The sequence below is a fragment of the Papio anubis genome, chromosome 8 (genome assembly GCF_008728515.1).
Source record: "Papio anubis isolate 15944 chromosome 8, Panubis1.0, whole genome shotgun sequence".
Classification (NCBI taxonomy): domain Eukaryota; kingdom Metazoa; phylum Chordata; class Mammalia; order Primates; family Cercopithecidae; genus Papio; species Papio anubis.
In genome coordinates, this window is record NC_044983.1 from 27,310,182 (window position 1) to 27,324,664 (window position 14,483).

Consider the following 14,483-nt stretch of genomic DNA (forward strand, 5'->3'; position numbering starts at 1 on the left):
CCCCACCCGCGAGGCTGTGCCTCCACCTCCAGCCAATTTGGCGCAACACAGAGCACCGGTTTATCAGAAAAACGCTCACGGCTGCTTTCTCGGTGCTTTTTACCTGGTGTGCGAGCGGAGATGGCCGCTTGCCCCTCTTCTCATCGCGGACAGGAAAGAGAGACTTGAGGAGCTTTGGCATCTGTGGCACGAAGGATTTGACAGGATTCAAGTAGGATGCTGCGAGGTTACTTAGTCCTGCCCATATTATAGGGGAAAAAGATAAAACATATACAATTACATAGACATCTTCTTTCCTGTACATTTGCCAGACATCACTTGTCAGCAAATCTAACAAAAACCAAAGGTATCCTTAAAAAATATTAGAAAAACACAGTATTATTGTAGTTTCCGTAATTTCCCTCAAACATAGTAATGTCCCTTTTTTAATTAAATAGCAGTAACTGGGGTGCTGCCAAAATGCTCTGGTGCCAAAATGCTCAGTGTTCCTGTCAGCATCAGAACAGCAATTCACCTCTATCCTGTCAATAATTGGCAAAAGCATTCACTTCTGCCCTAGAATAAAATGGGATTGATTTTTAAGTCACACTGCCAATGACACACATGTATAGCTCTCTGTCTAGACTTTAAGCTCTTTGAAGTCAGGGACTATGTCTTATTCAATCTAATTTTTCATAACTATTTACTGAAGGAAGATGATGAAACTGACCTTTTGGGAAAAGGGTGAATGGTAATGTTTGAGTTATTTATTACAAGTCAGGGAGAGATGCCCTGAACAACTTACGTTCTTATCTGCTGTTAATTTCCAAGGGCTGGGATCAGAGGTATAAACAGGTCATACTTATGATATACTAAGATTTCTTCCCCCTATTAATTTATAGTAAAATCTAATCCCAAGTCATAAGTCGTGAAAAGCTGTATTCATATAACATTTAGAAATGAACAAGCAAGTCATCTTAAGGAATACATTTGCCTTAACAGATGCACACAACTCCCCACAGATCTCTACTCCACACTAACCCTGAAAGGATTCCAAATTTACTGGCAATTCAGTTGGTAAATGGATGGATACAGCTGTAAGGTTTCTACATTTTACATAAAGCAGTAGAATATTAAGTGTAAGCATACTGCAAAAAGTTAAGGATGTACATTGTAATCATGAGGGCGACCACTGAAAAATAAAGCAAAGAATGGCTATACCGTGCCAAGAGATAGATACATCATACCTCAGTTTAGAAAAGTCCAATTATTTACAGCAAGGCAAAAACAAGGATAAGAAAAATAAAAGAGGGGAGACAGAAAATAAAATAAGTTTAAGATGAATAAAGATGCAAAAAGATACAATTATTTCAAAGATGAGGAAAAAAATTACAATCTAGAGTTCTTCATCAAATTAACATTCTAGAGTAATGATAATCCCTCATTAAGTAAAAATCTAGCCAGTAATGAATCAAAGGCCACACATATCACTAAATGAGACCATCAGACATTATGTGTCTCCAACCTCCCCACCACACATCCACACCCAACCACCCTACCACACACATCCTTCTCAAATCAGCTGAATTGAATCAAGAATCTAGCCCTAACTACCAGTTCACAGGCAATACAGGGGATAGAACTGCGTTTCAACAGTCTCATGGCAACGCGACAGGAAAAAATAAGAATGAACAGAGTCTGCTGTGCAAGAACCTGGCCTACTGTACCAGTCTACCGTACAAGAACCTGGTTTCTTCAACAAACACAATGCATGGTCGTGAAGTATTTCTCACCAGTAAAAAATAAATGACTAATGCAAGCAACAATCTGGAAGAATTTAACATATAAGGTAAGCCAAAGAGACAGACACAAAAAGGGCATACATCGTATTGGCTCCATTTATGAAACTGCAGAAGTAATCTAGAGAAGTAGTCATCAGAACACTGGCTGCCCACAGGGAGTGGGAATTAACTGGAGTCATGTCAATGTCCTACATTTTGACTGGGGTATGAATCACATGGGTATATACAAATACATTTGGTAAAACTTATTAAATATGACCCACAGTCAACAAAGGAGTCAATAAAAATAGACCCTGAGATGTCTAGACACTGGATTTAATAGAAAACAACTTTAAGGCAGCTTTCTTAACCAAGTCCAATGATGCAAAGGAGAATATAGTCTTGACAAGTGCACAGACCGGGAATATCAGCAGAGAAATTAAAACCAGAAAAGCAGCAGCAAATGGAAATTCTAGAACTGAAAAAAAAAAAAATGACTGAAATGAAAAAAGTTCCCTGGATGTGCTTAACAGACTACTGGAAATCACAGAAAAAAAATTATCCAACTAGAAAAAATAAAATTAAAAGATTAAAAAAAAAAAAAAAAGAATAGAGCCTCCGTGACCTGTAGGACAATATTAAACAATCTAACCTGTGAGTAATGAGATTCTCAGAAGGAGCAGAAAGAGACAAAAGGATTAGGGGAAAAGTTTTAATGAATAATGTCTAAACATTTCTTATAATTGCTGAAAAACATCAACTGACAGATCCAATAACTTGATAAGCAAGTTAAATACTAAGAAAACAATACCTAAGCAAATCATAGTACAACTGCCACAGATAAAGAGAAACTTCTGAAAGCAGGCAAACTACACAGAGATATCACACTGAGTGGGAAGTGACAAATGATGGCTGAATTCTCAGCAGAAAAGAAGGGGCTGGAGATGAGGAGACGTCATTGAAGTGCCAGAAAAAAAAACCTCCAACTCAAGAGTTCTCTATCCAGTGAAAATATTCTTAACAACAAAACAAAACAGTGAAATGAAGATACTTTCAAAAAAGGAGAGCATTTTTCTCCAGCAGGACTGTACTCTAAGAAATACTAGGCTGGGTGCAGTGGCTCACACCTGTAATCCCAGCACTTTGGGAAGCCGAGGCGGGTAGATCACCTGAGGTCAGGAGTTGGAGACCAGCCTGACCAACATGAAGAAACCCTGTCTCTACTAAAAATACAAAAATGAGCCCGGCGTCATGGCAGGCACCTGTAATCCCAGCTACTCGGGAGGCTGAGGCAGGAGAATCGCTTGAACCCAGGAGGCAGTGGTTGCGGTGAGCTGAGATTGGGCCACTGCACTCCAGCCTGGGCAACGAGCAAAACTCCGTCTCCCCCCAAAAAAAACCAACTACTTCTTCAGGCTAGAAAGAAAGAAAATCAGATTAAAATAAGACCATCAGGAAGGACTGGATACTGTCAGAAATAATCTGAAAAAAAAAATAAATAAATAAAAGATTATCCATTTTTTTCTGTATTCTCTGAAAAGACAAGTAGCTTTTTTTTTTTTTTTTTTTTTTTTTAAAGACAGAGTCTCACTCTGTCACCCAGGCTGGAGTGCAGTGGCGTGATCTTGGCTCACTGCAACCTCCGCCCACCTCCCAGGTTCAAGCGAGTCTCCTGCCTCAGCCTACTGGGACTGCAGGTACCAGCCACCATGCCTGGCTAATTTTTGTGTTTTAGCAGAGAGAGGGGTTTCACAATGTTGACCAGGCTGGTCTTGAACTCCTGACCTCAGGTGATCCACCTGCCGTGGCCTCCCAAAGTGGTGGGATTACAGGCATAAGCCACTGCGCCCAGCCTGAGCTTTTTTTGAGAAAGGATCTCACTCTGTCGCCTAGGTGTGAGTACAGTGATGCAGTTGTGACTCACTGCAGCCTCAACCTCCCGGGTTCAGGTAATTCTCCCACTTCCGCCTCCTGAGTAGTGGGACCACAAGTGTGTACCACCGCACTCAGCAGATTTTTGTATTTTTGTGTGGAGACAGGGTTTTGCCTTGTTGCCCAGGCTGGTCTCAACTAACCCATACCTTGGCTTCCCAAAGTGCTAGGGCTACAGGTGTGAGCTACTGCACCCGGCCTACAAGTGGCTATTTTAAAGCAAAAAGAATAACGTCATAGAGTGAGGTTTGTAACACCTATATATGTAAAAGATGAAACAACAGTACAAAATAAGGGGCCTAGAGGAACAGGTCAATGACTTACACTGTTGCGTGGTTCTTGTACTGTGAGGTGAGGGAAGACATCATATGAACTCTAAGCAGATTTGGTAAGTTAAGGATGCCAAGTAGGGTTTCTGAGCAAAGAATTTAGCAAACAAATACAGGTGTCCAAAAAAGCAAAAAGAGGAAATAAATGAGATACGAATTGTTTTTTATTAACCCAAAAGAAGGTAAATAAGGAGTTACAGTGAAACAAAAAACAGAAGAATGGCCAAGTAGAAAACCAATAATAACATGGCGGACCAGAATGGGAGGCACTGGAAGGGGTGAAGCATGGCAATTAAAGGGCAGGAACTATGAGATGAGATTCAGGGGGAAATAACTGGACCCAAACACACGTTGTCTACAAGGCAATCACTTTTGATTTAAAGACAAATACAGGCTACAATTTTAAAAGCTGAGAAAAAGATACATCGTGCAAACAGTGAATAAATTTGATGCAGTTATATATAAATGATAGGTAAGAGAGATTTCAAGATAAGAGTATTCCCAGAGATAAAAGGGACATTTCACGACAGAAAGGTCACTCCATCAGGAAGATATAACAATCTTAAATGTGTGTGTACCTAATTATCAGAGTTTCTAAATGAATGAAGCAAAAACTGTTATAAAGGGAAATACAAATAATTTTCACAATCGTATTTGGATATCTAAGGCCCTCTCAAGAATTGATAGAATAGGCCTCCACCAAATCAGCAAAGATCCAGAGGATTTGAACAAGGCGATAAACCACAGTGACCTAATTAGATATACATAGAACACCATGTCCCCAAACACAACAGTGCACATAGAATATTAACCAAGATAGAACACAATCTGGAATACAGATTACCCCCAAATATAAAAAAGAATTAATGCTAGTTGATAAGTCACGGATCAAAGCAGCAATCAGAGGGAAATTTTAAAACACTCTGAATAGAATGAAAATGAAAGCACAACATAACAAAATACGTAAAATGAGAAAAATTTAAAAATACAATTGCAATACAAAAATTAACAAAGCCAAAAACTGGTTCTGAGATTAATATATCTGATAAACCTGTCAGAAAAGTATTCAAAACAGAAAATAAAAATTATCAGTATCAGAATAAAAAGAAGGAACATCACAAGAGATCCTATAAGTATTTAAGCAATAAGGTAAAGTAGCCAGGCACAGTGGCTCATGCCTGTAGTCCCAGCACTTTGGGAGGCCAAGGCTGGTGAATCACAAGGTCAGGAGATGCAGACCATCCTGGCTAACATGGTGAAACTCCCATCTCTACTAAAAATACAAAAAGTTAGCTGGGCGTGGTGGCACGTGCTTGCAGTCCCAGCTACTCAGGAGGTTGAAGCAGAAGAATCACTTGAACCCGGGAGGCGAAGGTTGCAGTGAGCCGAGATCATGCCACTGCACTCCAGCCTGGACGACAGAGTGAGACTCCGTCTCAAAAAAAAAAAAAAAAAAGTAAAGTGATGTTTATGAAAATAAACTTAATAATCTAGATAAACTAAGAAACTCCTTGAAAAAAATATAACCTATGATAGGTGACTCAAAAGGAGACACAAAGATCTAGATATTCCCATACTAAAGAAACTTGCCAGGCATGGTGGCTCACACCTGTAATCCCAGCACTTTGGGAGGCTGAGGCAGACAGATCACCTGAGATCAGGAGTTTGAGACCAGCCTGGCCAACATGGTGAAACCTCATCTCTACTAAAAATACAAAAATTAGCCAGGCTTGGTGGCGGGTGCCTGTAATCCCAGCTACTCGGGGGGCTGAGGCCGGAGAATCGCTTGAACCTGGGAAGGGAAGGTTGCAGTGAGCCGAGATCACACCACTGGACTCCAGCCTGGTTAACAGAGCAAGACTCCGTCTCAAAAAAAAGAAACTCAAGTCATAATTTAAAATCTCTCCACAAAGAGGATTCCAGGCCTGGATCATGTAACTAAGGAATTCCATGAAACATTTAAGGAAGAGGTAATACCAATCTTACATAAACTCTCCCAGAAAAAAAATGAGAAACATTTCCCAAGTCATTTTATGAAACCAATGCAATCATAACAAAACCTAACAAAGACATGAAGATGAGAAGATACAACATTACAGATATTTACTATAGAGCACATACACAAAAGTCCTTAACACAGAGGAGCAAAGAGAGTCCAGCAATGTACAGGCTAACACACCATGATCAGGCGGTATATATCAGGGCAATGCAAGATCAATCCAACATTCCAGAGCCAACGGAACTCAACCAGTTAAGAAGAGAAATGAAACAATTCGATGGACATTATCTAGTAGAACAGTGGCTGCCTGGCAGGAAATCCTAATTTAAACTTTCTGAAAGATGCTCAGATTTCTGACAGTAATTGACAAGTGAAAAGATAACTTACCTGGATCTGGAGAATGATTATTTTGGGGAGAAACAGAGAGCGCAGGAGCAGGAACTATTCCTCTGGAAACTGTGGTTTGGGATACATCCTGCTGACTTTCCCACCGGCCCTAGTAAAGACAAAATTGGCAATGGTGTTTCAAGTTATTCAATTAACCAAATAAAAAAAAAGTACAGATACTCAAGAAAAAAACTGTTACATATTACTAAAGCTCCTTTGAATATAAGCTTGATTACAGAAGCACTTTTTTTTTTTTTTTTTTTCTATTTTAAGAGGCAGGTTTCTCTCTGTCACCCAGGCTGGAGTGCATGGGTGTGCCATCATAGTGCATGTAACCTCCAACGCTTAGACTCAAGCAACCCTCCCGCCTCAGTCTCCAGAGTAGTGGGGACTACAGGTACATGCCACCACAGGAGGATAATCTTTTTACTACTTTTGTAGAGATGGGATGTCACTATGTTGCCCATACTAGTCTCAAACTCCCAGCTTCAAGCAATCCTCCTGCCTTGGTCTCCCAAAGTGCTGTGATTACAGGTGTGAGCCACCATGCCTGACCAGCACTTTTCTCCTTGTCATCCTGCTTATTTTATTAATTTCTCCAACAACAACAACAATGCCCCCCCACACACATTTGGACAGCCCCTCCATACTGCAGTTTACAGTCTCCCATTAAGCTCTGTCCTAACATGTTTTCTACTCTGTGCATCCTGTTGCCTCCCACAGAATACAGACATATTCCTTCCGCAATTCTCCCTTCGGTTCTGCTTTGAGACAACTTCTGCTCTTTTGCCTCAAGATGCCCTTTTTCACTCAGTTCTCCACAGAAACCCACGAACAACTCTGTAGTCAGAGGGTGTCTCTTCTCTCTACTCCCAGACTGTGTTTCCACTCACTCACATACAGTGCATAACAGTAAATATTACCAAACCTCTCATTTTAAATAGATATTAAAGATATATTACAGTCAAGCCCAAGTCAAATAATTACAAATTCTCAATGATGGAAGTCTCTGAATTATCAAATTTTATTGTACTCTCAACTTATTTGTAAATACCCATTAAAGACATTTCATCAGCTGATAGATTAAAAGACCATTCCAGGCTGGGCGTGGTGGCTCAGGCCTATAATCCCAGCACTTTGGGAGGCCTAGGCAGGCGGATCACGAGGTCAGGAGATCGAGACCATCCTGGCTAACATGGTGAAACCCTGTCTCTACTAAAAATACAAAAAATTAGCTGGGCGTGGTGGTGGGCGCCCATAGTCCCAGCTACTCGGGAGGCTGAGGCAGGAGAATGGCGGGAACCTGGGAGGCAGAGTTTGCAGTGAGCGGAGATCGCGCCCCTGCACTCCAGCCTGGGCGATAGGGCGAGACTCCGTCTCAAAAAAACAAAAACAAAAACAAAACATTCCAAAATTCATGTTGAGCCATAAAAATAGTGATACCATCAAAGCACTTTTAACTTCAGCCCTATCTAGGGAAGATATAAACCCCAAACGTTGCTTGCTTCTACTAAAACTGGTAAGAGATGAGACCAAATCTTTTAAATGCTTTAAGTTCCCTTTGATCCCCTGATAACCACTGACTTCTTTACCACTGGAGTTTAATAAACACGTGAATATGAGTTTGAGCTAGCGCTGCACAGATGAATAACCCTAATGATTAACTCAAGGTTTTTTGTTTGTTTGTTTGTTTGTTTGAGACTGAGTTTCGTTCTTGTAGCTCAGGCTGGAGAGCAGCTGCACGATCTCTGCTCACGGCAACCTCTGCCTCCCGGGTTCAAGCGATTCTCCAGCCTCAGCCTCCTGAGTAGTTGGGATTACAGGCATGCGCCACCATGCCCGGCTAATTTTGTATTTTCAGTAGAGATGGGGGGGGTTTCTCCATGTTGGTCAGGCTGGTCCTGACCTCAGGTGATCCGCCCACCTTGGCCTCCCAAAGTGCTGAGATTGCAGGCGTGAGCCACCGGGCCTGGCAAGTTTTCTTTACTAATTGCCCTGAACAGCGGGATGGGGACAGTGAGTTCTCCACTGCTCTTGAAGATGGATTGTGGAGGAAGGGCCTCTTAGGTTTCAGAAATGTATTGGAAACTCATCTGCTTTTAGTAGCAACCTAAGTACTGATCATAAAAATCAATAAGCCCTAAGTGATCTGGATCCTGTGTACCTCAGAGAATGCCACTTTTCCCTAGGAACTCTCTCAGCACTTGGACTCATTTTTTAAATTGGTGTGATGGTCAGGATTGATTAGGAAGCAAGGAGAACAAGAGAGACAGGAACACGTGATCAGTGAGACTGTGAGCTCGAGATACTTGACCGGAGGAGCGCTGGCATCCCCATGAATCACACGCTGATTTACATACTTGAATGTTTTGTTAATTTTTGCATTCACATTTCATGATCTGTCTGAGAAGCTGTGGCCTTGTGTACCCCGGGATATCACCATTAGGTGACTGAACAGAGGTCAGCCCTCTGTGGAGTTTCTCAGAGGAAGAAAAGCCACCTGCTTTGTGTACAGTGGCGAGCTCACACATGGCTGTTCTGAAGACAGCTTACTTAATTTGAGAGTATTTATTTTCATATTTTAGATTTTCTTTGTTTGGCAGCTGATATGGCTGCAGTCTGTCCCTACGGAAAACTAAGCCGGTGATCTGGAGTCGGTACCTGGGCTGCTTGACGTAGAATTGGGCCAACAACAAATCATGGAGGTGCCACCTCTTCCCCAAGGCACACCCAGGCCCCGAGGGCTTCAGGGGCAGTTCTTCCCAGCAGGCACCACCCAATCAGAACAGAGCAGTAACTCCATCTCATTTACTCAAATACTGCAAGTGAGAACACTGAAAGCGACACAAGGCGTAGATCCTGCCAGCCCTGCGGAGCGTGACAAACGGAGACACAGCTCACTCTGCCCTCTACCTGAACAGTCGTCTTAACCTTGAGGAACCTCACATGCTCCCCCCAACCCACCTATTCTGATCCCACTGTTCTGAGACAGGGACCTCAAATCGCGCTGGGATGGAACAGGCTCTGCTTCAGAGGGAGCAACCAATGCGGATGCTAAACTGGATACCACTCGCTTTCCTCCTCCAGCTGATGCCTACGTATCTCTGCGGAAACGCTCCACTGGAATTACTCACTCGATTTTTCTCCTGCACTACACCTCCATCCTCTTGACAGAGGTAAAACCTGTGGTTCAGGGTCCGGCTACGCACACTGTTCCCCAAGGACAACGTAACGACTATCTTCCCAATACATTGTATATGCTTGGCTGTCCTAGAGTTACGCTCCCTTTACTGAAATGTTGGGGCAGATAAAAAAAAAAAAAAAAGAAAAATGAAGCAACCCAGTTCAATGTACCTCACAGGGAGATGAACCCAGGACTATGGACTAAAAGGACTTCTCAGGATGCTGGAACTTCTGGCTCTCTCAATAGCTCAGATCTAAAACTGAAAGAGTATGATATCCCTGTTTTACCTCTCCTCCAGTGATCTACACCCCTCCACCTGAACTTGAAAAAGATACATCTCTCATCTGTCTCCAACATCCTGCATGTCTACCACACTTCAGAATCAGCCATGATACAGTTACACAAGAGGGAAGCTGGCTTCGTTTTGGATCCTTACCCAGCTTTACTGCCATTAGGGCACATTTGTCCTCGCAGGCAGACTCAGAGAGATAAAATCCTAGTCGATACTGAAGTCACTGGTAGCCAGCACCATGCTCAGAGGCAAAGTTGACGAGGTAAAAACACAGGAGGCACTGGGGGAGGGCCTGACTTGGTCCCCAGGCACCCCTGCAGTTTTCCCACTCCTGCTCCTCTGCCAGATACAAATTATTTGGGTTTTCTGGGAATGAGTCTGGTTTTGATCAGGAAAGTGACAAAAAGGTAAATAACGAGAAGTGCCAGTGACATTTCGGGTCCAAAGGCAGCTTCCACTGCAGCTGGAAGAGGAGTGACTCATGCTTGGCAGCTCCTCCCAGGGCTGCATGAAACCGTCACGGCTTTCAGGAAGGCGATGGAGCCGACACAAAACTCAATTCTGCTAACTGGATATTTGTTCACGCTATTGACTAATCTTAATTTCCTCAAAAACTCCAATCAAAAGACGACAATCATACAACCTTACTGGCTTATTAAAAATAAAATTTCTCCTAAAATAACTTTGGAAATAAAAATGGTTTTGTCGAAAGCATTTGTCGCACTGCAGAAGACCTCAATGCATAGCTGACTCCGGGGTGGAAAGACCAGCGACACGCCGAAATTCACCCTGCACCTCAACTTCAGCCGGTCTTGGCAGACACTCATACAAACCCTGCTAAGGTTTCATTATACCTACAGGAAATATCTGTACAATAATGACGAAACACCCAATAGCAATAAATAGCAACACTACTTCAATCAGGGATCGTATTTTATATTTTTAATTGAAAGACTTATCCCAAGAGTGATTTATTTTAGGCCCTATGGTGAATTTCGCATTTGGAATAGTTAACCAAACTATTTTTTTAAAATTAATTAGTTCATCAACTCAATCTTGGTGAAGTTCAGCAAAACAATTCTACTTTTCACATGCAGGCGCATCGACAAATAGAGGAATGGAAAGCAGACTGGCCTTACTCCAAGTATTATTAGGCCAAACTGTGAGTTTGTCTTTAGAACCTAATCACTTCCCTCTCGCCTCCCACACCCCTAATCCTATCACACAGAGAGGCATGTGCCTCCCTGCCCACTTTACAATGTCTCTCATGTACCCAATTGAGAAATCTTTGCTACAACATTAACCGAAAACTAAGAGACCCTCACCAGAACCTCCCGGTGGCCTCTCTCTGCTTCTAACATTATTCCAACTAACCTGACCTGACTGCTCCCGTGTGATGTGATACAGAATACACAGCATGACAGACCCTACAATCTACAGTTCTGATTTGTAATTAGCATCAGAGAGATGAATGTATGGATTAATGGAAGGGACCCCAAAAATGTCTGCAAAGCAGACATAACTAATGTCATTATAATTGTCAATGATTTCAAAATGTATTTTCTAGCATTCTCAGCATCATCAAGTCCAGCTTAAAATTACATTTCTGACTCAACTCTCCTGTATATTCAACATTTTCATGCAAAGAAACCAAGATGGTCCCACTGGGCACAATTCTGGTGTGAAAAGGTCACCTAGAGCACCTTCACCATGGTTTGCTCCCCACTCACCCTCACCCAAGCTTCCAGGTCTCCAAAAGTTTATTATTTATTTTAATACGAATTAACTCCAACTCCTCACATTCCAAGACCTTCTAAATCCAGTAGGATGCCTTAATTCCCGGTCTTTTTTGACAGATAAATACTTTTATAAACAGCCTTGGACCCAGGTAACAGGGAACATTTGCAAGGCATCACTTGTACTGGTTGTACCGACAGACAGACATACTGCCGTAGGTATTTTTACAAAAGGGTGAGGGTTAGCGGATCATGAGGTCAGGAGATCAAGACCATCCTGGCTAACACGGTGAAACCCTGTCTCCATTAAAAAATTCAAAAAATTAGCCAGGCGTGGTGGCAGGCTAATAGTCCCAGCTACTCGGGAGGCTGAAGCAGGAGAATGGCATGAACCCAGGAGGTGGAACTTGCAGTGAGCTGAGATCAAGCCACTGCACTCCAGCCTGGGCGACAGAGCGAGACTCTATCTCAAAAAAAAAGGGGAGGGGGGTGAGGGTTAGTACAGTGTAGAATGTAGTCATCTTCTAAAAACTACAGTTAAAAATGCAGTCATAAGCTGGAGGGAAAAGCAAGCATGGTAAGTTTTAGAGAGTAGGATAGTGCTTGTATCCCACTCAGGAGAAAAGCCTAATGAATTAGTTCTCTCTCCCTGGAGCTCTGAAAACTGAGGAACGCAGAAGTCCCCAAAAGAAAAAACAAACCAAAAAAACCACGAGTCTGAGATTCCAATACAACAATGTTTTCAGTATCTCTCCTTTGGGATTTTGTATGCAGGCTGTTAAGGAAAAAGCAACTGGAGACCTCCTCAAAACACTAACTACTGAAGAACAAAAACTTCCAACAAGTTAAAATGTTGGAAAATAAGACTTTAAGATCATCTCTTCACGTGGTCCAAAAGCCAAATAATATAAAAAGGTACACAGCGAGATGTCTCCTCCTACCTCTACCCTGACTTGCTGACCCACTGCATCCTCCCACCCCCATCCCCAGGCAGGTAAAGGAACGATGAATCCTTACAGCTTCTCATTTACATGCAGGCAAATCTATAAGCAACCCTCCCATTATAGACAGTGGTATATTGTTCCGCACTTCGTTTTTAATCACTAAATATATCCTGGCAATCTTTTCATATACTTGAAAGGGTTCCTGGTCATTTTTACAGCTGCATAGTGTCCATTGTGTGTGTGTGTAACAATGTTGCCACCAATGCCCTTGTACATACTACCTGTGTAAGCATTGCCGCGTTAAGGAGTTGTAGGATCCTGAGCATTCTGTGTGTTTAAACACTACTCCCTCCTGAGAAGTGCTGCTACAGGTGGCCCATAGCATTTTGATTTTAAGGCAATGCCACACAATATTTAAAGATGTTTTTCCTTGTTTCATTTAAAAGGCCACAGGGAGAGTCTCTTGTTCCCTGCTGCTATGGGGGTAGAGGGGTGTTTCTTAAGAAAATACAATTTAAAACATTTTTATTTTCCCTAATGTTATTTCAGGATGCTCTATTTTAGGTAAGACCACTGTGAGTCCCTTCCACTGAAAATGGGGAAGCTGTTCTGCACCCCTTACAAGGGGATCTGGAACCAAAGCCCTTTGGGCTAGTCTTTTTCTCCTCTATCACCTGAACTTGCTCATCTGTTAAGGTCGATCCATACAACTCTGTTAAAGAACATTTCTGCTTCACTTCGCCCTGTGGAGAAACAATTCTCCAATTCTGACACGCGGACATTCACCTAACTGGCTGAGCTGACACTTGGTGAGCCCCATGGTGCTGAGGCCCTGGTATCCATGGCAACCTTCCAGGCTTGTGGGTGCCAAAAGCCTCCACGGCTGAACTGGAAGCAAAGCTAGGACTGGCAGGCTGGCATCTCTGTCTCTCCTGACATACTTCACCATTTCTCAGAGGATGGGACTGCCACGGTTGGGGAGAGCCAGAGAGGCCAAAATCTGAGGAGGACCGCAAACCAATGCCATCCTTGAACAAAGGTGCACGACCTTGAGAGCACTATGACCAGGGCTTGAACAGTGCGCAGAGATGCGTCCTTATGCCTGCGCTGGCACTGCCACAGGAGGGGCAGCCGAGCAGCCAGAACCCAGGCTTTCTTCATCTTCACTAAGTTACCCAGGCACCCCAAGGAACCAAAAACCGGAAGTAGGAAGGTCCAGAAGCATTAACACAACTGTGTAACATTATAGTTACTTGCCTAATACGATTTGTCCTGCTAACCCTCAGCTCTCAGCACAGAAGGCACCTTGCACAGGCACACAATGAGTGCTGCAGTGTCGCACCTGAAATGGTCTCCTCCATCCTCACCCCATGCTGTCTCTGAAGCATCTGGATGGAGTCCTTCCTAAAACACTCCTCCCCTGGACTGCTGAGACTCCCTTGGCCCTGCCTTTCTCCCTGGTGCTGCCACCTTAGCACCGTGACCCTAAGCATCACCACCGCCTTGGCGCTCCCTAGCCAACCCAGCCCCTCACTGTCCCCAGTATCCCCTCGGGCTCCCGAACCTGACTTCAACTCAGACACATGAGACCCTCAAAAATGGAACTGAATCATTTCTTCCCCAAGCCTGCCCTACAGTTCATCTCTCGGACCTATATACTGCTGTCCAAAACCCAATGTCACTCAAGTCCCCTCACCCCAGCCCCTCAAATACCAGGCCTCTGCAGGATTCTGGAGTCCTCCTCTTCAACCCATCTGTGTCTCTCCTTCTCTCTCTAGCTACTTCTCCCCTAACCAGTCCCTCCACCCTCCAACTCAAAACCATTTTCCCCCACGTTTGCACTGATAACTGTATACATTTATACCATATAGTTTCCTAATGCAAAATTACACACCACAGCCAGGGACAGGGTGGGACTCA

At 43.2% G+C, this 14,483-nt stretch overlaps 1 protein-coding gene across 3 annotated transcripts in view; it reads right to left on the reverse strand.

The window, feature by feature from the left end:
* KIF13B (kinesin family member 13B) overlaps positions 1 to 14,483 on the reverse strand; it is a 190,548-nt gene that overhangs the window by 23,079 nt on the left and 152,986 nt on the right. For all 3 annotated transcript variants that reach the window (XM_021942839.2, XM_031669932.1, XM_031669931.1), the window contains 2 exons: positions 6,408 to 6,516; positions 104 to 237 (listed from right to left, as the gene is read on the reverse strand). In XM_021942839.2, coding sequence (XP_021798531.2) covers positions 104 to 237; positions 6,408 to 6,516 — 243 coding nt within the window. The remainder of the gene's footprint in view (positions 1 to 103; positions 238 to 6,407; positions 6,517 to 14,483) is intronic.